This window comes from Thunnus albacares, chromosome 5 (assembly GCF_914725855.1).
Source record: "Thunnus albacares chromosome 5, fThuAlb1.1, whole genome shotgun sequence".
Lineage (NCBI taxonomy): Eukaryota > Metazoa > Chordata > Actinopteri > Scombriformes > Scombridae > Thunnus > Thunnus albacares.
This window is the reverse complement of record NC_058110.1, coordinates 29,923,888-29,951,504: the sequence shown is the minus strand read 5'-3', so window position 1 is coordinate 29,951,504 and position 27,617 is coordinate 29,923,888. Positions and strand designations below refer to the sequence as shown.

Genomic DNA, 27,617 nt, shown 5'->3' with positions numbered 1-27,617 from the left:
ATTTTTTTTCATTTTCAAACTTGTAGTCAACCAACGGTGACTCAAGTGACATCACTTGAGGCAGCATATCAGCTCTGGAGCCACAAAAGGCTTTATACAACTTTTTCACATATACAGTAATTACTGTAATTATGTAATTCAGTAATTATACAGTTCAATGAGTTGAGTTCCTCTTTACATATTTACATTTTATGCTACTTAATTTCGCTCCATTACACTTCTTTGTCAGCTCTAGTTTCTGGTTACTGTGCAAATGAATCAAACATATATTCAAAGTATAAAATATGATGAATTGTTATAATTTTAAATACCCAGTAATTAAAGTAGTTAAAATTAACTCCCTTCTCGAACAGCTACAACATCACAGTGATGCTTACATATTAATGTACATGAAACACAATCATTTACGGATCGTTACAGGAGGAAGACGAGTTCATTCACCTGGTAGTGAGCGGTGGGGTGATTGGGTAGTTTCTGCTGAAAAAGCTCACAAAGCGCTCGGTTTTGTCTCTCCAGGTCGAACACCAACATCTTCAGTTTGATGCACTCCTCTCTCAGATCCTGTATGAGTAACACACACACAGCAGTTAAGATAACGAATGGACGGACCTCACTCTGTGATGAATCCAAACACAGACGCAGAAACGAAACGTTACCTTTTGATTTAACAGAGCTTGAACCACGTGGTTGGCCACCTGATAACAGAAGAGAATTTGCATTTTAAACTTTCTAGAGTGATTTATCAGAGCAGAATGGATCATTTTTACTTTCTAAGTCAAACAACATATTGTTCGTCAACTCACCTCATCCAAGCATCTCTCGTAAGCTTCTCTCTGACTCTCATTCGCCAACATCAGGGCAGAATTCTCTGCCTGCGAGGGAAATAACAATAAAACATGTTGCTGAAAAATACTTATAATAGTTCCCAGCCCACATGGACTCACAAAAGGCAGCGAAAATAGAGCTGCAGTGCTGAAACAATTGTCTGACAAAAACTTAACTTCTTATAAATAACATTACATCGCAAACAAGGAACTTTGTCTCCGCTAACAGCTCTTCAAATAAAAAAAAAAAAAAATCAGCCACAAAAAAAAATTCCTAACAAACAACTGAAGTTTTTAACCAACAAACCAGAAGAATAAAATAAATTAGAACAAGTAGAGTCTTTAAATTGTCGTATAATTAGCTCTAAAACATGAAACGGGATTTCATTTTCAACTCTTTTCTCTTCCAGGAGAAAATTAAACCTGCTTGTTTCTAAATCTGATGTTTATCTGCTTGAATGTAACTTTGCACACAGAGATTTTTGACTTTTGGTTAAATTCTGCTTCACATAAAGTTCGACACTGTTGTTGTTTTTCCATCAGACAATATGTTTGTAATTTAGGGTTTTACCGAACATCAACAGACCAACTTTCCTTGTACAAATAGTACAATTTGCTCTGAGCATCACGGATATTTAACTGTATCCTGTTTTTAAAAATAAAAAAATGAACAAATCATACAAGATAAAGATTTTTCAATATATGGATTACAACTGTTCTTATGTTTACCGTAGTTCTCACTGACTTTGAGGATGTGAGGGGACAGTGACCTTCACGGCAGGATTACATGAGTCACACTCAATTAGCCGCTTTTTAATTTTTTAATTAACATTTTTAATTCATATTAATCTCGTGTTGCGGACTGCGTTTCCTCGTCTACTCGCCTCCAGCTCTCTCAGTCGGTCCATGAGCTCACTGCTGTTGTCCTCCAGGTAAGACTCCACGTCCGCCTCCTCGCCCTCCTCGTCCGAACCGAAGTCCTCGTCGCACATTCTCTGCTCTGTCTCGTCAGACATTGTTCTCATCTGCGACACAGAAGGCAACACTGAAACCGTCACGATCTCTGCAGCCAGTAATGCTCACTTCTGCAAACACGAGGCGAGACGTGTCAGCTACTCTAAATCTAAGTCTCTAAGTCACAGTACATGTTCTATCTTCTTGTAAAAGTTTGTATTTGTGCTGCACTATATATATATATATATATATATATATACACACATATATACATATATACATACACACACACACACATACATATATATAAAATATACTGATATATAGTGATTAGAGCTGCAACGATTAGTTGTCTAATCTATTATCCAATCAACAGAAAATTCATTGGCAGCTATTTTAAAGTCATTTTTCTAGCAAAAATACCATAAATTTACTGGTTCCAGCCTCTAAAACGTGAATATTTGTTGCTTTTCTTCGTCATGTTTGATAGTGAACTGAATATCTTTGAATTTTGGACTGTTGTTTGGACAAAACAAGACATTTTAATACTTTTCTATGAGCTGAGGGCATTTCCACCATTTTCTGACAACTCATAAACTAAACAATTAATCAGCTAATCAAGAATATAATCTGCAGGTGAATAAATATTGATAATAATTATTAGTTGCAGCCCTAAGACAACTGATCTTTTCAATCAAAACTCTGATGTGTATATATAAATATACACATCAGAGTTTCTGACCTCACTGTCGAACAAACAAGACAGCTGCTCTGACATATACCTTCCATTATATCATCTATAAATTAACTATAGCTTATAAATAAATGACTTATGAAACTATGAATTAACAATAAAAGTTAACCCACAACATACGGTGGAGATGGATTTTTTTTTTTTTTTTTTTTTAGCCCTGAGTAGAGCCAAAACCTCTCTCACGCTTCACCGGGTTCAACAACCTCCCGCAATCAGGTCGGGTGGCCTGTGTGTCGCCTGAGAGGCGTGACGGAGGGTAAAAGACGTCCGCCGAGCTTTTCCTGTAGCTGTCAGCACACGCCACACGGTAATAACTGAACAAGACTCAACGTTTTTTATCGACTTGTCTGGATTTTGGCAGCTGGACAGTCAGATGACAACATTGAGGGTGAAACAGGGGGAACAAAAACAGGATTTTTTGAGAAGTTAAGATGTTCCCACAATCCCCCGGTGGATATTACACTCTTTGTTCCTCCTGCCACTCACAGAAGGATTTAATAAAGTGCCATGACATTGAGACACTGGCTGAAAGAAAGCATTCATGAATCAATTTGTGTCTAAGGTATTGTAGCTGACTGTATCTGTATCTGTCCCTGCTGCAGTAAACCCCACCCGTCTGGTTCTCAAAGCAAACCAAAACAAACACCGGGGATACCAGTTCACTGAGGTCTGCTTCACATCAGACTCTGTTCTCATCTCCAAGAGTGACGTTAACGTTATTACCACCATTACACCCTGTTTATACTCTGTTTATCTGACAGCCACAACATTTCGTTTCAACACTACTTCAGAGTTTAGTCCTCTGCACGCAGCAACTAAAAACAGACAGCAGCCTGTCCGCGTCAACGCAGCGAAGACATCTAACGCTGCAGAGCTCCTTGCTGAATCTACATCACCGTACCTTCTATATACTGAGGATTACAGGGCAAACACATTAATCCGTCCATCCTGCATTGTTTGAGATACTCGGCCTGTGTAGGAAGATAAGCTTTTGTTTTCCATATTCCTCTGCAGCTTCAATAAATCCACAGATCGAGCCGCAGCACCACGCTGAGTGCACAGGCTGCCTGAGTCAGTGAGCATGATACACTGCAGGGCATATGGCTGAGCACCAGTCTAGTAGGCATGGCTCCAGGTGTGTGTGTGTGTATGTGTGTGTGTGTGTGTGTGTGTGTGTAGGGATGTGAGGGGAAGTAGGTAAGTCCACGTGGACCCAGATCCAACTGTCACATCTTAAGGAGTCATTAGAGCGGATGAGACGAGCCTGATTCTGTGGCTGCAGGCCAATCAGGAAATGGCACAGTTACATGTATGTGTCAGACCGGACTTGGACAGGTGACACACTCACACACACTCACACACACTCACACACACTCACACACACACTCACACACACTCACACACACTCACACACACTCACACACACACACACACACACACACACACACACACACACACACACACACACACACACACACACACACACACACACACACAAACAAACCGCCGTTTACACATAAAAACATGCAGAAACATTCAAATATTTACAGGGCTGGGTTTCAAACTAGAAATGTGCCTTAGCTCTCCAGGAATGTATCTCAAGTGCTCAGTCAGATTATTACAAATAATAATGATAATCTCATTCTTTGATTTATTTATTTTATGTATTGATTTATTTCCTAATTTAAATAATTATAATTCTTGTGCAGCTGCTTCATGTTGAAGAGGACATAACCTGCACATTTCCAGGTCTATATTTATATTTTGGGGCTCTACTGGAATATCTTTGCATTATTTACAGTTAAGTAAAACTCCTTATTTATCTTATTCTGGCTCTTCATGCAGCCCTTCAGTTCAGCCTCTGTCTGAAACAGGACGTTTTAGTTCCTGTCTCTTTAAAGACCCCCTTCCCAATGAGCCCAGTCTGTTCTGATTGGTTTCTGGTTTCTGACCCCCACCGACTTCCGCCAGCTCCGGATGCTACATAAACAAACAGTCGTAGTAGAGTTTCACTTGTTTTTCTAGTTCTTTACTCAAAATGGGAACTTCTCAAATACATCCGTACATGTTCAGACCTGAATCTGATCTGAAATATGCGAGTGAACAACGCAAACAACACATTTAACAATCTTAGCAACAGAGACAGATCGGACGGCTGTTTGGAGGAAGCATATACAGACATACGTTCACCTCAAGTTTTATAACAGTATAAAAATAACATGCATTTGAGATGTTTGGCATATTTTGTTAAAGGGTAAGTCTGGTGTTATTCTAGATTTGTTATTGTCTACAAATACAATTACTAAAACCAGAAATTAGTTCATCTGTGTAGCCAAAGCCTGACATACAGTATCTTCTTCCTCTACTTCACACACCTACTTTATTGACCAAAACTATTAAGAAGACTACGAGTCTACAGTTATGATAGCAGCTTGGTGCTAGTATGACTTTGTGAGTCCATGGCTTACTTTAAGTGAGTCAGCATGCTAACATTTGCTAATTAGCCTTTAACACAAAGCAGAGCTGAGGCTGATGGGAACGTCATGGATGTGTGGACAAAGTTTCATGGCAATCTGATATTTCTCAAGACATTTCACTCATAATAACTCATAAATGTGAACCTCATGGTGGCGCTGGAGGAAATGTCAGAGAAACGTCAAAGTCATTAAGATTCATAAAAAAAAAGTATAAAATTTCACAGCGATCCATCCAGAAGTTGTCGAGATGTTCGTAGGAACTGATGTGCTTGAGGCTGAGAGCCACAGACAGACAGCAGTATTTTATTTAACTTTAATGTAACAGTAGTTTATTTAGTAGTTTACAGTAGTTTAGAGGAGATTTCAAAATATAGATATACATATTATGTATCATGATACAGCCTAAAAATATTGAAATATTATCTTATTTATAGGCCATATCACCAGGCTCTACATTCAATCAGTTAGAAAAGTTTGGTTCAACTCATTGGACTTGTAGTTTTAATCTTTATTTATTCATCTCTTTAGTTAATGTTTAGTTTTGTCTCTTCTGTCTTCTTGTTTTACTCATCGTTTTATTTTCATTTATATTTATGTTGCTGTTGGGTCTTATTGTTTAGCTCATGTGTTCTTGTTCTTGTGAGGGATAGGGGAATAAAAAAAGGGAGAAATATTTGCTGTATATGTCATCGTATACACCAGCTTTGTCCTTTAATTTAAAAAAGAGCATTTTGTAGTAAAACATTTTAATAGTCCTCAGTGTTAAGTGTCAAAAATATATCGTTTTGGTTATCATATTGGCATCAGTATAGAAAAACTCCCCATAACCGAGCCCTGAATATCTACATAACACACACACAAAGTATAAAACACTGCTGGGAAAAAGCTTCAAACAGTTTCATAAGTAATCAGTAAAGACCTGCCAGGCTTTGTGTAACGAGAGCTGTCTGCAAAGCGTTTACAGGAAGATTATTGAACATCGGCGGCCTGCAGATCGCAAACACTCGACTGACAAATCTGAGCAGCACCGTCCAAAAGTATAGGGCGCATATTGAGCCGCGATTGACTGAGCGCAGCCGGATCCACGCGTATAATGGAGGTCTGATCAATGCGGCCCATCTAAGAACGGAAGCAGATATTAGCCTATCCGTTTGACCTTGGATCCAGGAACGTTACTGAGTGGTTATAAATACCAGCTTTTTTTTCTCTCTCTCTTCGCTAATGCACATTAAAGCTCCGGGCAGCAGGGCCAAGAAACATGCACCCATCTCTCTCTCTCTCTCTCTCTTTCTGTCGCTGTGTGTGTTTTTTGCGAACATTCACATGTAAATTACAGCGTGGAGCAAAAAGACAACAAAAGTGATGCTAAATATAACATGAAACTGTGGTGCTGCCGCCACCGCCGCTGCCCGCCGCTACTGCTGCTGCTGCTGCTGTGGTTTCCTTTGATGTGCAGAGTTAACGTCACAAGCTTCGTTGAAAAAAAAAAAAAAAAAAAAAAACGCCGCTAGAAAGAAGCATCTCTTAAAACGAGTCGCGTCCAACAGGCCTTCACATCTAAAAAAAAAAATGACTCCTGACGTCCGATCAAAAGGGCCGATCGACTGATGAAGGGTTCGGTTGTTATTAATGTCTGAATTAACATCCTCCGGAGAGCAAAAGAAACAGCGAGGGGAGTCCGGGCCAGCAGTATTGTCACGGTGGTGCTTTAGGAGACTGTGACTGGCCTGAAACTGAAAGCACACAGAGGCTCATTGACAGGGCGAAAGGAGAGGCTCAGTGTGTCCCAGCGGGGCAGCAGTGCCAGGGAGCTCCTTCCACTGAGCTCTGCTGGCAGACTTACAGCCGCTGGTGCTGTCAGGAGCCCAACACACAGAGAGAGAGAGAAAGCCACAAGGGGAATGCAAAGAGAGTTAATGTTGTTGCTCTGCTGAGTGCGCTGCTGAGTGGCCTCGCCGCCTGGCAGATTGTGCTTTTTTATCCTCCTCCTATGGAACGACGGGGAGGACATCTGTATTCATTACAGAGAGGAAAACACCATAAAAAAAAAAACACACACACAAACGTCTTTATATCCTATTTCAGTCTGCGTGCTGTGATAGGACCGGAGACTGTGATGTGAATGAATCTCACTCTCGCGTCCACTGGAGCGAGATAAGGACGACGTCGGCTTGTGCGTTTATTTACATCTTAGCGGTCTGATTGCTGGAGCCGTTCTCAGACACACAATTTAGTTATTTTAGGACGTTCGATGGAATGCGGCGATAAGGAAAAAGGAGAAACATGTTTAAAAGGAGCGAAGAGCAAAACAAATTTTATAGATAAGCGGACAAACAAATGATTTGGATGAGAAAAATAGAGTAAATTAACTTAGCGGCGAATAAAACGGCCTCATAAGATAACCATCAGTGGAAACACAAGTGTAATATTTGCCCTCAAACTTTATGCACGCCAGCTAACAACAACAATGCGGTTCCTTCTGCAGAACATTCGCAATTATCAGGTCATTTAAAGAGTTTTTGTTTTGTTTCTATGACGATGAAAAGGAAGAGATGTACCAGAAAGAGCGAGGATGCTGTAATTGATAATAAAAATGGAGGAAAAAAAGGGGCAAAACAGATAAGAATGGAGGTCAAAGTCAGCGCTGAGCTTTGTTTTGTTTTTGAAAATCAAGCCTTCTCACAACACAGACATGAAATCATGGCTTTGGCCGAATGTAAACAAAGTGCAGCAAAGCGCAGCGATCGCAGCTTAAAGATCCAATTGCTCAACAAAACATGCGGGATCATGTGTTGGCCTCTGAGCCGGCTGAGCATGTGGTGCTTTTGTACACCCTGAAATGACTCAAACGGATACCTGTTCATAGAAAAAAATGTGAGCTGTGAGGACATTTCATCAGAAAACAAAGTGCAACTTGACACCAGAGGAAAACTATTGTGTCATGTTCTGTAAATAAATAGCTTCAGTGTCCTTTAAACAAATCACCCAGCGGCGGTGGCGGCTGCTGCTGCTGCTGCTGCAAAGGTTGGTTCAACTTTTCACGGGTGTGCGGCGCTGACACTTTTTCATTTCCAGTCGAGCAAGTATCAACCGATCAGCCTGATAACAAACTAGCAGAGTCACACGGGAGAGGACGCGACGGAGTCACAAGCAAATCAACAATCGATTCATCTTCACCTCGCTCAGATCAGCTGATTGTCACTACAAACTGTCACATCCTCTGCTGATAACTAAGCAGCAGAGACTATTAGACAATTAATCAATCAGTGGATCATCAGAAAATTAATCATCGTTTCATTTTTCAGTTAAAAATGCAGAACGATCTCTGGTTCCAGCTTCTCAGATGAGAACATTTGCTGCTTTTCTCTGTTTTATATGATTGTAAAATAAATATCTTCAGATGTTCAGACAAAACAAGCAACTTGAAGATGTCCCCTTGGACTTTTTTTAACTACTGTCTGATGTTTTCTAGACTAAACAAGTAATTGATTAATTGAGAAAAGAACAACAACACTAAGAATGAAAACATCAGCCCTAAAGCAGTCTGATATCATCACTTTTGGCATCCCTATAGAAGTGACACACAGAGAATTTCCCCATTTTGAATCTTGCACTGTGTTTTTTTTTTTTTTCAAACGACATGCAAACACGCTCACCTGTGGTTTCAGCTCTCAGTTATGATCCTTGAAGAGGAGTCAGTCTCCTGTCAGGCACCACTGTCTCCCAACAACACAACCGAGGAGCTGAAGGAGAAAAAAAAAAAAAAAAAAAAAAACACATTTCAGTAAACTCTCTTCTTCTTCTTCCTCCACCGAGGTTTTTTTGGCGAGAGCAACCTCCTGACATTTCTGCCAATCCTATTTGTGTCTCGCTGTGAATCATAAGACAAGAAACCACAAGATTTGGCCGCGTGTGAGGTAGATCTTGAAAAGTTGGACGGCAGGAGTTTTGAGAGCCGGTGGCGTCAGGTGGTTTCGAGACCAATGTCACCTCTGTGCTGTCGGCCGTGGCAGGCGAAAGGCTGCGGCTTTTTTTCCTCCGCTCTGCCAGTGAGTGAACAGGAAACCGGGAGGAGAGGAAGACGCTCCATTGCCCTCGGGAGATACCAGCGCTCGGCAGACGCCAGTGATGCCGCGACCGCAAGCCCCCGCTCTCTTCTATCTCGCTCTCTTCCTCGATCCCCCCCCCCCCCCCCCCCCTTCCCCCCTCCTCTCGTCTTTCCTTTCATCTCTGAGTCATTGTAAAGTGTAATGAAAGAAAGATGGATGAATAATTCAGCAGACACAGCGTTTAAGAACTCCCTCTTTTAATGTCTTTCTGATAACACAGGACATGCGTTGAGTGCCACACCATGATTTTTTTTTTTTAAGTCTAACGTGGGATTCCCCATTAACAGAGTTCCCTCTTAATTATGTTCAATTTCTCATTTAAAACATTTAAACAGCATGTTACGTCTGCTGCAGCCGGCGTTTTGTCTCATCACCTCCCTGATATGTGTGGACAGCGAGCTACAGCATTAACTCTTCATTTCCAAAAGGAGTCTATAGGGTAACAAGGGCCTGATCCGTTTAGATCTTGTCAAATTGAAATGGGATTAGAGGTGTTGAGCATCTGCCCTCTCAATCTGGGTTTTAATAGAGCAAAGGCAGATCATCTGGTCTGGCCCGTGTCCTCCTCGGTACACCTGGTCCTGGGAAAAAACAACAACCGTGATCTCTGATCCGTGTCATGAAGCGAGATCACAAAAGGCAGCAGATCTCACACACACACACACACACACACACACAGAAAAAAAAGCAAACAAGACCTCGACGGCCGCGCGTCACCAGCGTTTACTCAGCGACGACGGATGGATGCTGAGAAAATGATGAAATATTGAGTCAAATGCAGGTTTTCAAAGGAGGTTTGGTGAGATGCTGCTGTTGGAGGATGAGTCCATGAGATTCATGGAATGAGGGCAAGTCTGGGAGAAAAAAAAAAAAAAAAAATTTCAAAGGCGACTCAGCCGAAGCAGAGAGAAGAAATGCACAAAAGCTTCTTAAATCATGTCAGTCGCACTCTTGGGGATTTGGAATCGGCAAGGCCGTCTCAGGATATGTCAAACACCACCCTTTCCATCTGCCAATCTGGAAAGGCCCAGATTGAAGTTCTTGCTGTGTAGGCAAAGTGTGTAGGCGGGAGATGTAAACAATGTGACAAAAACCTAAATCCTCAGATGGAGGAATTAAACAAGACGGGGGGAAAGACTGAATCTTTCACCCCCTCCGAAAATAAATGTGGGCCAAAGTCAATTTTTCTTTTTTTTCTTTTTTTTTTTTTTTTAACCAGACACACTATTATGACGCCATTGTCTGCATCTTTAACGCAGTTTGTGATAAATATCAAAGACGTGGGTGAGACGGAATCGGGCTGGCGGGGGTCCCCCCTCTGTGCCGTTTCCTGTCTGATGTTTGGCTATATGAACCGAGACGAATCATACACAAGCAATATTTGGGATGAGGAGCGGAGGCGGGGGGGGGGAGAGAGGAGTTTGGGGGGGAGGGGGCTGGAGGATGGGAGCTCCCTTTCCCAAAAGGCCTGAAAGGTTGGATGTGCGCCATGTATGTCTGAGAGCGATTGAACAGAACGCAGGGATCCTTAAATCTCTGCCAGGCAAACCTCCACACCCAGAGAGGAAACGCATCACGGACCCCGCATCTCTGATATAACAGTGTTTTATCACACGTTCAACTACAAACAGGCTGTCCTGTCCTCCCGACACCAACCTACCCTACCGCTTGGCAGATTTATGACACTTTGTTAGCAGCAACCAAAACAATCCTACATGAGCCGGTGTTGGTTCAGCTACAATAAAAAAAAAAAAACCCCACACCGTGTGCTAACAGAGCAGTTTGCTGTTGTCCTGAAATGTAAGCTAGCCCACGAATACAACTGCTAACATAAACACACACAGCAAATCAGAGTCATCTCCTGTCCATTCATGTCAAGTCAACACCGTAAAACCAAACAAAACACATGTCCCGGCACTGTCACATCACTTCATTCTCACACAAGTAAAAATCTGCTTCTTTGAGACACAGAAACACCCTCACAACACGCAGAAAGAGGAGGCCAAAGGAAACACCATGTCAGCTGTAAAACTGCACCAGTATTTACAGATTTACACATTCCCCCCCCACCCCCCTCCTACCTCACAAACAAATTTTTGGGTCAGCTCACCTTGCTCCTTTTCTGTCATCCAGTCATCTGAGATCTCCTCAAAGCAGCATGAAATGTAAAGGCACCAGAAGAAGAAGAAGAAGAAGAAGGAGAAGAAGAAGAAGAAGAAGAAGAAGGAAAAAAAAAAGAGCGACACAGAGGCCACAACCTCACATTTCTGTTTTCCGGCTGCGGAGGAGATTATTTTCCTCCCTGTTGAAAGTGCCGTCACCCTCTGAGTGTGGCGAGGAAGCCGGTTTCCTCTACGCTACGGCTAGAAAAGGCCTGTCCTTGGGTATGTGCATTGTGTGTGTGTGCCTGTGCTGTCTGCAGAGGCTGCCATGTCTCCCATTGTTCCAGGGCGAGTGAGGCAGGCTTCCTACCCCAATAGACCCTGCCTACTACAACAGCTGTGGACCAGCCCCCACCTCCTCTCTGCCTCTCCTTCTCCCTCTCCCCTCCTCCTCCTCCTCCTCCTCCTCCTACAACTCCTGCCTCTCTGCTTGTGCTGCTGCTGCTGCTGCCGCTGCTGCTGCTAACCATTAACCCTGCAGCTGCCGGGCTCGGGCCGTAAAGAGGAGGCTTGAGAGAGAGGGGGGTTGTGTTTCAAAAAGAGACCCTAGCATGTAGCGGACAAAGGAACGTTAACAGAGAGAGGATATCCGACAGGCGGGCTGGACTGACAGGAGTTCTACACAGAGCCGTTCAGTGCCCTAGAAAGAAAGCAGGCTCTGTGTTAAGAGGATTGTCTTTCTCAATCACATTGGTAATAAGTGTTGGACTGAGTCCTGTGTGACTGCGCTGAGGAATAGGAAAGGGGGGGGGGGGGGAAAGTCACAGGATATCTGAATGAATTCAGAGCTGGAGGGGAGGTTTAAGGCGCCAACTAATGTTTATTTTTATTATCAATTAATCTGTTGATTGTTTTCTCGATTCATCGATACTTTGGTCCAATAAATGCTAGAAAATAAAGAAAAAAATGGCCACAAATAGTTACAAGAGCCTCAGGTGACGTCTACAAATTGTTTGTTTTGTCCGACCAACAGTTAAAAACCACATTATGTTAAAAATGCCATAAATTTGAAAAACTGATTAATTGTTTGGTCAATAAAATGTCAGAAAATAAAGAAAAAAGCGATTTCCTAAAGATAACATCTCTACATCACAGCTGCAACAATCAGTCAACTATTTGGATTAGTTGAGCCACAGAATATTTATCTGCAACTTTTTGTCGGTTTAGTCATTTTCTGTGAAAAAATGCGAAACATGTCCTGGTTTAACCTTCTCGAATTTGAGGATGTGATGCATATATGACACATATGTTTCATTAATGCGTCATGAACTGAATATCTTTGGGTTTTGGACAGTTGATCAGGCATTTGAAGACAATGAGCTCTAAAAAAGTATAACAGGCATTTTTCACTATACTAGACAAAGTGTGAAAATAATCCACAGATTAATTGATAATGACAATAATCATTATATGCCACTCTACTTTAAACTGTCTCTAAAACCCAAAGATATTAAATTTACTATCACATAAGAAAAAAAAAAAAATCAAATCCTCACAGTTGAGATACTGGAACTGCGCTTGGTGTTTTTTGCTTGAAAAATGATTTGAACGATTAGTTGATGATCAAAATAGTTGCCAATTTATTGATCAATTCATCAACTAATCATTTCAGCTTTAGAAAATATATATAATTATAATTTCCCAGAGTCAACAGCTGTTTTAATATAATATATGACAAAGAAAAGCATCACTTTTGAGAAGCTGGAACCAGAGAATATTTGGCATTTTCACTCAAAAAATGAATAGTTAAGATTAATCTTGTCAATCAATGGATCAACTATTTATTTCAGATCTAGTACAGTTCCTCTTTCATATGAATGAGTGTTTCAGCAGCAGCCTGCATTAGGAGAGAATCGTCTGAACTGGTCAGCAGCTTGAAGGTTTTCTAAACATTTATAGTGTTTCCAGATTTTCATGGCCAACGACGGCGTCACTGTACTTATTGGTCACATGACAACTGAAGGAACTTGAACACAGCATCTCGGGGTGGTCGTCTCTCCAGAGCTGCTTTCACACACATGCGCTGCAACACTGAAGTTATCTGGACGTTACCCAGAGGAGATGTATGTGAGGACAAAAATGTCTGAATCAGTTGGACCGGACATTAAACGGACTTGACTCTGCCGGCTCCTCAGTACAAAGTCTGTGTAAAGTCTGATTGAGCCCACATGTGAATACAGCAGGTCATTGTCCGGAGAACTCACAGCGATTGAGTGGGCATGTTGATGATGTTTCTACCATGTGACTGGCACGAAACCGGAAAAAAGGTCATTTATATATTAACTAATTATGTATATTGCTTTCCACTCTTTCATTGATACATGGAGTATTGATATCAATGCAAAAACAGTCATCATTACGGATGAGCTGGCAGCCTCATCCGCCATCTTTGATGTGCTGTAAACAAAACACTGCTTTTTGCATCATGTCCTGCCTCTTGCGCGCTCTACCCAGGCGCCGCCCCTCACCTAAACCAAACAGAGTATTTCCAGCAGGTGAGAACACGTCGGACATGGACAATCTCCTGTTTTGTACTACATGTGTGAAACCGCCACTCCAGACAATGCTGGGACCTGATTGTCCGGACATTGTCCGGAGTTCATGGGAACAGCTCAGGGTTTCACCCTGTGTGACTCATCTGCTCTCCCTGTTAATAAAACCACATCATCCTCATACTCCCAGACATACCAGACACACTAAACCAAGTCTGATGACAAAATGACTGGGCGCCAAGGCAACAACAACAGGAGGAAGAAAACACGGGTTTCATGACCAGAATGTGGGAGGATAATACAATAAAGTAGATATGCAAGGGAAAACATCCTCGCCTCTGCAAACAACTCTTGTAAATTGTAACCAACAGATCTATATGTACTCATTTTAAAGTTGAGTGATTCCTTTTTTAATTTGACCCTAATTGAGTAGACGAGACCTGACCTGAATCGACTTTACCCCGCACCAGACTTCCTATAGTCAAAATCAAGTGCCCCCAGGGGGCTCACATGAATGTCAGTTGTTTCAAGCTATTGTCATTCAGATTTGACCAAAACAGTCGAGCCAGTTTGGCGAGTATAGAATTGCCCCAGATTCACAGAATTTCAATTTCTATGTCTGAGATGAGCAAAAGCCAAGCTTTGTTTTCAGGATAATGTCGACACTGATAAATCCACTATGGGAAATCAGGGGAAAACCCAAAGACAAAATACTTTACATCAACTCAAATGAGCCCCAGACTGCCCCAGGAAAACTGCACAGGTCATCAGAAAACACAGCCCAGACGCTGAGCTACACATCAAAAATCACCCAGATCAAAAGAGCTCGTGTTCAGACAGGACTTATCCTCTTATTACTAACACATATGGCGGTCCTGCCCAGTCTGTCCTCATCAGCAGGCCTCTAATGTGTGTCCACCTAGTGGATGAAAGAGAGAACCAGCGTATGACTGTCACAGCTTCAACTAAAACTCTCTTTAATCACCAAATCCTGACTGATTATAGGGTTGTATTTGCAATTTTAAGGGGTTTGGAGATAGTTTTCACATCCTATATAACAAAACTGACATGCAGCCAAGTTCTCCATTATTCATCAAAATAACTGGATCCTTAAAGGAACTCTGAATATATAATATCTAAATCCTATCACATTCTTCAACAGTGTTTTCTACAACAGGTGAATTGCAGATATGACTTTCTAATACTCAGAATTTCTTTTTGGTTTTAAGGTGTAACAGAAAGTTAAAAAAAACAGAGAATTCAGTGTTAATTTGTTTCAATATACAAAATCATTGTAGTACTTACTGAAAAGAAGTATGATAAAAAAGACATTTGTGCACAGATGCAACATCTTTTTAGTCTAGACGCTAAAAAACACTAGTCAAATTTTCAAAAAACCCCCGACTGATTTGACCTGACTACACAACTCATAAAAATGTATGAATTTATTCAATACAATGCTGAATGCTTTGTTTCTACTTCCTTGTTTTACTTATTTTTTCCCCCTTTGCTATCATCTCTCCATCTGCTGTTCCTCTTTTCAGTGTTTTTTGTCTTTTCTGCAACCAAATTTGCATCTATGCTGCTACGGATGACTGTGTCCGTTGGCCAGTCCACCACTTTGATTCAGACGCCAGCGCCATGTCAAAATTTCAATTGTCCAATATTTTGGTTTATACCTACAAAACTAATGACATTCCCATCAGCCTCAGCTGTAATTTGTGTTTATAATCAGCCATTGTTTGCATGCTAACAGGCTGAACTAATATGGTTAACATGGTGAACATTATACATGCTAACCATCATGTTAGCATTAATGTCAATTAGCAAATGTTAGCATGTTAACAAGCCAAACTCGAATGGTGGTTAACATTAGCTGCTAAACTTCAACGTGTTAGTATTGTCCTTGTTAGCATGTTAGCATGCTGATGTTAGCATTTAGCTCAAAGCGCTGCTGTGTCATAGTTGTGTGTGTTGTTATTTTCAACATTTTTTTGATCTATTAAGGTATATGAATATACAAAAAGTGACTACAAATCTGCTGCAACTTTTCTTAGAGCACCTGGAGCAAAATATAGTGTCAGTTTAACCCCATAATTTCACTTCATAGTTCTATTTTTTTTATTAATTATTGATTAATTATGCATTGGTGGATGCTGGTTTTGTTTTATGATTAGCAGGTGTATATTTTGGACCACGTTAATGTCAAACTAACTGGAGAAAATTCTGAGAAAATTTCTGATAGATCTTATAATTCAAGTCAGAAATTAGTGGTAGTGAGTTAACGACTCACATCACTTGTAAAGAAACTGAATGAAGGCTTGTCAGGGGATTGTCATACCTCTGCTGTGTCAGACATTAACGCTCATGGACATCTGTATGGGATGAATGGGACATTGAGGGGACTCGCTTCCCTTCTAAGAGGGTCAAAGGCTGAACAGGCCGACATGACCTGAATGAGAGCCGGTCACATGGTCCCCTGGAGCTAACACAACGGAATGAGGATAACTCAACATAAAAGGTCTATTGTCACCCCCCCACTCCGCCAACCACTTTCCCCCCCAAGTGAGGATTCTTCACTAACTGCTCGAAAAACTCAATGGTAATGTGGACATAAATGAGAGCTGGACACAAGAATGTCAAGGAGGTGATAAAACGTGTGTCTTAATGGAAGAAAACTCGCCTGGAAATTTCCTCTCCTATGGGCAACACTGGAGGCGACATGTGACTGACCTGAAATTCAATGCAAACGACATGTAAAGCAGGACGTTGCCACACTGTCATCACACTCACACCTTCTCTTCAAAGCAGCATTTACACACACATGCAACTCCTGATAAGATAAGACGACACAGGGAATCTTCCTACCGCTAAGAACAAACAATAATATCAACACTTAACCCTGCGAAAACACACTTCAGTTTGAAAAGATCAACAATGTTGATGATTGACTGATAAATAGCTGGTTCTAGCTTCTAAAATGTGAGGATCTGCATCTTTTCTTTGTCTTCTATAGAGCTGCAATATAGAGATGCAGTATATTAGTTGCCAACTATTAAATTAAGTCAAGAACAAAAAGTGAATATTTCTGGTTTCTTTAGTCTTCTCTGACAGTAAATTGAACATTTTTAGGTTGTGGACTGTTGGTCGGGACAAAACAACATTTGAGGACGTCACCTTGGGCTCTGGGAAGCAGTGATCAACATTTTATTGACATTTTATGAACCAAACAACTAATCGATTAATTGAGAAAATAACTGACAGATTCATTCATAATGAAAATAATCCTAATAAAGCAAAAATGCCATAAATGAGCTTGTTCCAGCTTCTAAAATTTGAGGATTTGCTGCTTTTCTTTGTCTTATAGGATTGTAAAATAAAAATATCAGCGTTTGGGATTGTTGGTTAGACAGAACATGCAATTTGATAATGATGACTTGACATTTTTCACCATTTTCTTACATTTTTTTGGACTAAATTCATCAAGAAAATATCTGGCAGGTTTATCGATAACGACAATAATTGCTAGCTGCAGCTCTAGTAAAGATATAGAAAGCGACGATCCGTTAGCAGATGGTCCATCTTAACTGTTTCTGGTCAGAAGGCGGCTAAAGCGAGAGGGGGAACTGTCAGGGAAATTCTGAATTAAGAGCTGTAAATCAGACTCATGGGGAACAAACCCCCATTGAGGGGGCAGACAGTTTAATGGGCAGTAATGTGCACAGCTCCATGTGAGGACGGAGAGCTAATCCACCTACAAGAAATGTGACACTCGGGCCTCGGAGAGGAGATGTGCAGGGGTCTACAGCTGGAGCTATGAAAGCCCCCAGTGGGGTCGGTGGAGGCCTCTTGTGTTAATTTGCATGAAGCTTCGGCTTAGTCGGACCTCATTAGGAAGTCAGGAGTTGTAGCCGGTGAGCCATCATTAGTGGCCCGGCTCTAGTCTGGCTTAGCTATTTGTGTGATACATGCAAGGCCAACAGAAATCCCCTTCACATGTACAACTTTAGAGGTATTTTTTTTTTTTTTTTTTTATCACAATGTCATTCCAGAGCAGCGGTGACCTTAATAAATGGCTCACATGTGAAAGGATTCAGAGTCTGCTCTTCAGTTCATTTCTGCATTCATAAAAAAAAGCCCGGTAATGAAAACCATTTGTCGTGGCCCCTATAAAGGCAGGTTTCATACCACTGTAAATACTCCAGAGAGGAGGTGGTGTCCCCTGCCAACCAGACTACGAGCCGTGTAACCAGACTGCCTGCCAGAGGAACAACTGCGTTTAGTCCAGCTCCTCACTGGATTTCCATGTGTGTCAGCAAACGTCTTTACTACCTGATCCCTCGGTGAGTCATATTCGCAACCAAATGACTGAACTCTGACATGCCTGGAAAAAATGTGGAGGCTGAACAAGACAAGCTGCTGAGGCCAGACAAGTGAATCCAGGTCATGAGCGGCCTTCATGTCCGGTCTTTAGAGCTGAGTAGTATGAACAAACCGTGTCACGGAAGGTGAGAGCGGGACTCTGTATTACAAAGCGATATCAGCGGATTAGTCAGTTATCTTTGGGCTTAACCCGGGTTTTCTGACGCACTTTTAGAAACGGGGAAGATCACCATGGTAACAAAACGTGTCATCAGCCCCGACTACTGCCAAGAGCTAAACCAAGAAATCTGCCAATATTAGCTTGTTGCACATAATTTAGAGCAAATTTCAACCATATTTCCTGAAAATATGCAAAATCATCCAACTGCAGTTGTAAATATTAGAGGTTTGGTCATTGAGCTGGTGGAGCTGCTGTTAAACCTTTGCAGAAGAAGAGCGTTCGTAGGAGATGATGTAATTAACAGGGCGGCAATCAAACCTCAAATGATGAAAAACAATGTAAAAACATGATGGAAATATGACGTTTGTTTCATGTGTTAATCTGAGGAGTGTTAGTCACAACCGAGTTGATGTTTTCATCCGCTGCTTCAGTGGATGTTAAGTCATGATTTATTTATTATGACTCTGTTTCCGCTGCACTTTGTTGCATTCTGCTTTTATCGATACATCAACTTTTCCACCTCAGCCGAGAATAAAAACTTCTTAGCAAAATCTTTTTTAAATTTTCTGCATTTCCACTTGTGTGCAGTGTATAAGTAACATGAAATTGTAGCACAGACATGCCAAACTAGATTTGAGGTCATTTAGAAACCGTGTCACTGTGAAACGTCTCTGACTGACTGACTGAGTGATAAAGTTACACCATTGGTCAGCCGGCCAAGTGTTGGAGCGTTTACAGCGGTTCCACTGAGTGCAGCTCATTCCAAAATTTATTGCACATTCGAGCGCCCTGCAGACGCCCCAACCTCGATCTGCACCCGGATTCACACGCCATGACTGCACGACTGCACGAGCATGTGGAGGCGTTGTTACGGCCTCGGTGCCAGCGCGGAGGCGTCACGCCGCTCCTCGGGATGATGTCGGAAGCTCATGCGGAGGTGCGCCCGGGGCTGCCGCGCGTGAGAGACCTCCGACGTCGGTTTGCGTGGCTTCAGCTGCATCCGGACCGTGACGACCAGCACGAGCTCGCGGAGTAGGAGAGAAAACAGCTCTCTATGCGCCGGAGGCATGGAGGGAGAGCGCGCAGTTAAAACACTCCAAATAACAATCACTGCATTTATAACATCTTTTTTTTTTAACTCAAACATAGCTTAACCACGTCATGTGATATGCTACTTCAGTGCACTTTAACAAATACTACTGGGACCCTTCAGATGAACATTTAATATGCAGGAATTCACATTATAGACACTACCATTGACTATCCCTGTAACAAATTGGCCCCAATTTCACACATTGACCATACACGGTCCAGCCATATACTATGTTTTGACCGAGTCTTGTTCAACTGTAAAAAATAAGATAAATGGAAATAAAAAGTATATCCACTGTCACCTCTTATAGTAAATTAAAAACGCTTCTCAATATCCAGATTCATCAACGTTAGAGAGAAACGAGCTCTGTGATCGAAACTCCAGACATCTGGAGAGCAATGACACCAGACTGGACAAAGCAGAGGAGGTGCATGAGTGGTTTGATGATGGACAATTTCTCTACATCTGGCCACATCTGGCCGCCAGGCACAGCGGCTCAAACTCCTGGAGACCTGGAGCTCGTAGTGCTATCTCAGCAGAGCCAGGCGTGCTCATCATCACCCACATCCTCTTCCCAAGGTCCGTCCAAGAGGAAGGACCTATTTATGGTACAGAATAAAGATTATATGGAGGGGGTTATATATGGAGATCCTCCTTTTAAAAGGCTGCTCTCCATCTCAGCGACACACACACACACACACACACACACAACATCTCCACGGGGAAGAACGCTGATGTTTTTAAAAGGCGTATAGATCCGATGCTGGTGGGACACGTTTGGAAACAGGAAGCTCCTGAGAATTTCAAAACACTGAAGCACCAGTAGTTCACTAAGCACCTTGTGGGAGAGGGTTTAGGGATTGAAGGGGTTGGGGGTGGGGGTGGGGGAGGGAAGGGTGCATAAAGCTCCTCAATAACAACTTATTTTAAGACAAATGAAAATAAACTGCGAGGGTGCACAAAGGAACAGTGTTCATTCGATGCAGAGGATACGAGACAAAACCTCCCGCTGTAGCTGTTATTCTTTATCTAAACAGTCTTAATCCAAGTTATCATGGGTCATAACTCAAAATCATAAATCCAAGTGTAGATTCTTAGATTCTGTCGGTGTAAAACTGAACAAAATTACGACAATTTAATCCTTTTTTTTTTTTGGCCAAACAGGACGTGGTGGGGACCTGGTTTGCTTGAATTGATTAAAGCTACATTCCAAGCCATATTTTCTCTGGACGGACTGATGAATTGAATGTTTGTTACAGCTGCAGCAGCTAAAAGCAGTGTTTTGCCAACTTCAATGTTTTTTATGACCACAGATTCCTCTGTAGGGTGGATTTTGACCGACTCCGCTGCATTTAGTGGGAGCTCTCTCTCTCGCATACTATTAGGATTCCTCAAGCGCATTCGATCATGCATATTTCAGAGGCCATGCTTGACACAGCAGGCTCTGATGCAGTTTATGTAGAAATGAAGGCTCTAAGTTGCTCTTTGTGACTTCTTGGGCTAATATTCTAGCTGACGTGCGTACAAATAATCACAACAAGCCTTGAGCTGAGGTGAAAAATACAGAAAACAAAAAAAAAAAAAGGGAGGGGCTGTGGGGGAAACAATGCAGGCAGAGATAATCCCTTTCATCTAAATATCTGCATTGTGGGCGTGTAAACAGTCATGGTGAAGAAGATGATGATGATGAAGTCTTGCAGAGCTCTCAGTCAGCCTTCCCTCCTGCTGTGAGCTCAGTCGTACCGCGCCGACTCCGCGGGGGTAATTGATGAATATTTTGCGATGCTAATGCAGGCACCAGAAGTGCCTTTGGTGTATAACCATGGTAACTACAGCACCTGCATGCATCAGACGGCGGGGCGGTAAAGGGCTGAACTGATAGCTGATAAGGAGAGGTCCCAGCCCCGGCGTAGCATATCTTCAAAGCATGGACGTTTATGCAGAAGGGGAGGGCCGACGCCGGAGAGATAGGCCGACCGCAGGAGGCTCTGACCTGTCTGCGCACCCCTACTAGACTTCAAACTGACTAAATTATTGTCCCGTTGCTCTTTCCTCCCTGTAAAAACGGTAAACTGCGACCTAATAAAGTGATATTTCACAGAAAGACTGACCTTGAGTGTCTTTAAGGTCGTTTGCTCTGTAAAAACAGCATTGTAGACAGCGATGTAGAGCTGGAACAAGTAGCCGATTAATCGATTAGTTGATCAACAGAGAAATAATAGGCGACTGTTTTGATATTGGATTCATTGTTTTAGTCATATTTCAAGCAAAAATAGTGAAAAAAAAACAAAACACGCTCTGATTCCAGCTTCTCCAATGAGAGAATTTGCTGCTTTTCTGTTTTTTTCTCTGTGTGAATTGAATATTTTTGGGTTTGGGGTTGTTAGTCAGACAAAACAAGACAGATTACTCAATAATTTTCACCTTTCCATCCCTCATCATTCTTACCGAGTTTCAAGTAGAGGTCTTTATTTCAGCTTTTAGCTTCTTACCTCTCCTGCACGAGTGTTTTAAATCCTTATTATTATTTAAATTCATGTACAGGTGAGTATATGTGAACATCTGTCTTTATGTACATATAAAATCCTTAAATCTTCTATTAAAATTTGTGTTTTTTCAATGCACAAACAAATAAATTAACAGATAATTAAATTATTCATCGGTTGCAGCCCTACTGCAATGTGCTGCTGTATTTTAGGGCTGCAACTAATGATTTTTTGCATTATCTGTTAATCTACTGACCTTTCTCTTTTAAATTAATCAATTCATAACAGAGAAAATCATCAAATCTGAACATTTGAGACGCAGGATCAAGAGAATATTTTGCATTTTTGCTTAATAAACGACTTAATCGATTAACAAAATAGATTGCGATAGGCTTTCTGTCAATAACTGTTCCAGCACTACTATATTAGTGGTGCAACGTGATGCCTAATAAACACTTTAATAAGCAAAACAGGTTAACAGAACCAACAGCCAAATTAAACACTTACTCCATGCCACGTTTCCCCCCGCTATAATAAAGTCTGAACACTGTATGTGGCGTCTGTGTGAGCCGGCTGCAACAAGATGTGGGACACAAAGGCGTGCAGAACATCTGTGAACAATTAGAGGCGAACAGAGCGAGCCAGCACTTATACTGCCCATTACACTTGAATAAGTCACTGGCTCAGCTTTTCATGATGTAATGCGGCACAGCTTGGATATGCAATCTCAAAAGTTGCACTGGGACACGGGCTCTCACAAAACTTCAATCGGAGCTCAAACACGGGCACACAGACCATAAATGTAATCTAGCGAGCGGAGAGTGGAACCACATTTATCCGCAGAGCCCTCGGCGGCTCTGAGGTCATTCCTCAGGATGAGATGTTCAAAGCGGCCGGTGGGTCCTTATGTTCTTGACCGAGTGTTGTTCCGAATGTCGCACGTTCATGAACATTCGTTCTGAAACCCTCGCCGCCTTCCCAGCTCGTGTTTAAATTCTTTCACTTGCATGCATCAGCTAAAAAATGTCAATAATTCCACCCAATCAGCAAAGTAGAATATATGTTTACACTGCTGAGTTTTGTCCACTTGGTGGACTTTAACTTTAAAGGTTAAAAGCTTTATCTGCAGTGGGGGAAGAGTAATAAAGTAGATTTACTTAAGTATAATTTTGACGTACTTGTACTTGAGTGTGTCCTTTTCATGCTACTTTGTACTTCCACTCCACTACGTTTATTTAACAGCTTTAGTTACTTTTCAGATGAAGATTTGACACAATGGATAATATAACAAGCTTTTAAAATACAACACATTGTTAAAGATGAAAGCAGTGTGTAGTCGGGGTCACATTTCAGATGTCTATGAGTTGTTAACAGCTCCACCAAATCGTGATTTTTTCCTCTAAACTTCTCACATGGTTTCATTTCAATAAATGTTCAAATGATCCAATATTTCAGCAAAAATCAAAGATCAGAGAAAAAGTCCAAAAACTGAAAACAGATTTGTGTATCAGAACTTTTGTTTCTTCTTCTTTCCTCTCCCATGAATCATCTCACGACCCCTCGGATTTATCTGCTGACCCTTTGGAGGGGTCCAACCCCTTGGTTGGGAACCGCTGGACTAGGGACCAAACCACTACTTTTACTTTAATACTTTAACTACATTTTGCTGCTGATACTTATGTACTTTTACTTAAGTAGGCTTTTTCGTGAAGGACTTTTACTTGTAATGGCGTATTTTTATATTGCTGTATTGCTACTTTTATTTCTTCCACCACTGAGGATCTGAACGACTTCTCGACTTTCAGGAACTAGTCTCCATCTTTTCGCTCCACTCTTGAGCTCTCACAGTTTCGATGGCTCTTTGTGTCATGTAGTCTATGAGGTCTTTCTCACATGATACACAGCATTTGTCCGCAATTGCCAACAACAACAAACAGCAACATTACATCAACAGACAATTTGGAGAAGGCATGAGGGATACGTCATCTGTTTTCAAAGCAAAATAAGAAAAAAAAAAACCCAAAAACGCAGCCTGCAAACATTAAAAGATTCATCGAGCGTTTCACAGGAGATCTTCAGTGAAACTTAAAATATTTTACAGCCTGAATTCTGGCCATCTCTGTAAGTCCGTAATTCAAAAAGGGTTGAAACTATTCCTCCATCCTTACTTCTTCTGACCTCAAACTTGGTCTTTGTTCAGAAAAACGATGAGACAATGAAAACAGCATGAGCGTATATCTGGCCTTAAACCAACAGGCACAGATCATTAAGTATGGATGTTTTTCTCCGCTACGAGAGGACTCTAAAACGCTGCACGCCAATAGATGTTTGAAATCTCGTTTAATCTCCGAGCAGACCTACAACTTATCAAGATTACTGGCACATGTTCTATTGCCAATAAAAAAATCCTTCACGATGTGAAAACAAACAAGAAACAATCCACTCCTCATGACTAGAGTGCCATTCAGAAAATGTGGAAGGTATCACATTTACTGAAAAGCAGCATTGTTAAACGGTGATCCAATAACACGTATTCACTGCCAGTACGGCTCCCAATAAGTTTTTATACTGACGAATATGGGCGCCGATCCAACTGGTTACCTTCATGGAAAAGTACCATTTGGAGTAACTCTATTAGAGCTCCAAAAATTCCAAATATTCCCTGAATCCAGCTTCTCAAACATGTCTTTTAAGATATTAAACTGAATATCTTTAAGTTTGGGAGATTTGAAGACGTCGGCTTGAACCAAAATAAACTGTGAGAGACGTTTTATAGTCAAAAAGTCAAACGATTAATCAACAATGAAAAATATTCAGTAATAACAGTCCTAAACCCTGCATTAGTTTGGTGCGACGCCAATGAAAATCAGCCCGTTAACATGAATTTTCCATGTTCCTTTTGCAGATTTCTACCCTCAAAACTGCGGCAGGATTGTATTCTTGCTGGTACATAATCCAGTTAAACAAAAACATATCTTGACATTTAGGAACTGGGCTTAGAAAAAAATATCCAAACCAAAACCCTAAACTGAAAACTACACTAAAAAAAACTGGAGTCAAATTCCAATATGCGTGAACATAATTCACCCCCGACACGAGACAATTCTGGTCATTAAATCGCACCATAAACTGTGTGCTGCCACTAAATTTAATGAGTGTTTTCACTTCCTGTTCCTCTCACTTCGTGCTGTTTATGTCGTTTTCCGATACTATTTAAACTAAAGGCATCAGATTGTGAACTAAAGGAATATTTTGCACCATCAGAAACACTCGAAGACATCTTCCACACATGTAAAATACTGTTCTTTGAATAGTTTGTGTCTGACATGGTTTTTTTCCACAAAAAAAGTTAAATTACATAATTACAGCTGCAATGTTTAATCAATTAATCGATTAGTCGTTGGAAAGAAAAATGATCGGCAACAGTTTTGATAATTGATTCATGGTTTCAAGCAAATATTTTTTGTTTCAAGCTTCTCAAATGAGACAATTTGCTGTTTTTCTTTGTTAAATATCTTTTAGATACAGATTTTGGATTGTGAGCCGGACAAAACAAGCTAACTGAAAACATCTGAAACATTTCACCGAGTAAATGATTGATCAATTAAATGAGAAAATAACCTTCAGATGAATCAATAATGACAGTAATCATTAGTCACAGCCCTAATCTACACCTTACAGAAACTATTCATTCTGAAAGTTTAACTGCTTCACACTAGAGAGAGTTCAACCTTCCACACCACACTTGTGCCATCTGCACACTGCATCACCATTGGCTCACACTAGTTGTGATGTCACAAATCTTGCTGGTTAGTACACGCCTTTAAAAAAAAAAGCTGAGATTTATGGTGAGCACACAGAAACTTTTTTTTCCTCCTTCAGCAGATGATGAAGAAAACAGCTTCCTAGAGTCAAACTCTGCATCCTCCTGCACGATGAAGCTCAAACATCCAACTCAAGTTTTTGAGTGGAGGGGAGGAGGAGGAGGAGGAGGGGAGGGATGGGGGGCTTTAAATCAGCTGATAAAAACATAAACTCAAGGAAACAAATGCAGTGCCAAGTTAACGTATGGTTATGTTGTTAAATCCTCCTTAAAAATGACTCTATGTTAACATTTCCAGGGTGGTGTTTCCTCCTCATGCATCCCTGCTGCAGACATGTTAATTCATTCACTAGCATTATTATTATTATTATCATTATTACAGTGATGCTGGTTTGTTTTAATGTAAGCCAGGCTGCTTTTGGAGTGTCACTGTGTCCAGTCACAACCGGGATTTGACAGAAAACAGCAGTTTATTCCCATCATAAGCTTTCAGTCTCTCATTTGGATGAAAAATGAACCGTTAGTGCCCTCAACGCACTTACAGCTGACAGCTCCTTTTCCATGTCCCCCTTTTTCACAGATTTTTAACCCTCGAAACTGCGACACAGCTGCATTTTTTTTTAGCCACCGTGTAAAGCAGCTAAACATAAAGGTGTTTCAACCTAGAAAAATGTCATTTTTTTTCCATGGAGACAGCCCCCACCTTCTCCTCCTCCTCCCTTCTCCAAACCCGAAAATCCTGCACCGACACGGGTCCCCTCCGACACACGGGCAACGCTGTTACCGCCCTTGCGTCTCCCAACACCGGGAAACACACAAGGAGGAGGAGGAGGGGAGGTGGGGGGTCGTTTAACGGTTAAAAACACACCAAAAAACCTCTTGTATTTAAAGCTTTCTATCAGCACAGACGTTTACTTTACTTCCCAGGTGATGTTAAAACAATGAAAAAAAGCCAGTAAAGGATGAGTGTCGGTATTCCGATTTTAAGCTAACGTTACAGCGCATGAAACGGCATTTTAACGGCTGTTTTTTTTCTCTCTCGCTCTCGTCTTTAAACTCACCTCATTGGGTTGGAAACCGCCGGAGTCGACGCTGTCGTGCCATCTTTAATAAACATATATAAACAGGCTAGTGTCTTTTAAATGTTTGGTTAAAACCTTGTGCTCATTTCCTAGCCTCCTCCTGCTGCTGCCGCTGTTGCTGCTGCTGCCGCTGCTGCTGCTGCTCCTCCTCCTCCTCCTGCTCCTCTCTGTGCTGCAGCCGCTTTCTTTCTCCACTCGGCGTTTAGTGTTTGGGTTGAGGAGGAAAAGTGATGTCATTGCATGAAATTGCATTACCCGCCCCAAATTTTTTTTCTCTCCTCCTCCTCCTCCTCCTCTCCTCTTCTTCAGAGAAGTTGTCCCCATGCTGCCAAACATAACTTCACCATATACTTATATAAATATAAAGCTGCCTGTATGTGTGGTTTTTCTGTGCTCTAAATATGCTCTGCACACTTTAAAAAAAAAAAACACCACTGCTAGGATCGTAAATCTGTCCAGATTAGGATATCATTAAAGGACAGGTTCACAATTTTTTCCCAAATATGTCTTAAAACAACAGTCAGGTGCCCAAATGAACTCTGAAACTGTTTTTCTTGCTGTAATCATTCCCTTTATAATGCATTCACAGTGTAAGTGATGGGGGACAAAAATCCACAGTACTTGTAAAGCTTCAACCATAGTAGATATCTTTCAATGTTAAGTCTTTTTAGTGCCAAAGTTCCTCTTTTTGTCACTATACTTCCACTGCAGCTCAACAGGGAAACACAAAGAGGGAATTTGATGCTAAAAAGACTGTAAATGTTGCAGATATCCACTTGATGAAGACTCATATAAGCTTCAAATCAACTTTTTAAATG

The 27,617-nt window shown here is 41.3% G+C and overlaps 1 protein-coding gene across 2 annotated transcripts in view; it reads right to left on the bottom strand.

The window, feature by feature from the left end:
* nckap5l (NCK-associated protein 5-like) overlaps nucleotides 1-27,006 on the bottom strand; it is a 39,514-nt gene extending 12,508 nt beyond the window's left edge. Inside the window, exons 1-6 of one of the 2 annotated variants that reach the window (XM_044351354.1) lie at nucleotides 26,779-27,006; nucleotides 8,666-8,752; nucleotides 1,709-1,849; nucleotides 804-872; nucleotides 657-695; nucleotides 442-561 (exon numbers count right to left, since the gene is read on the bottom strand). In XM_044351354.1, coding sequence (XP_044207289.1) covers nucleotides 442-561; nucleotides 657-695; nucleotides 804-872; nucleotides 1,709-1,849 — 369 coding nt within the window. In that variant the 5' untranslated portion in view covers nucleotides 8,666-8,752; nucleotides 26,779-27,006. Of the gene's footprint in view, nucleotides 1-441; nucleotides 562-656; nucleotides 696-803; nucleotides 873-1,708; nucleotides 1,850-8,665; nucleotides 8,753-11,228; nucleotides 11,561-26,778 lie in introns of those variants that run through there. The other variant, XM_044351356.1, reaches the window with a different exon arrangement.
* Between the last annotated feature and the right edge of the window lie 611 nt (nucleotides 27,007-27,617).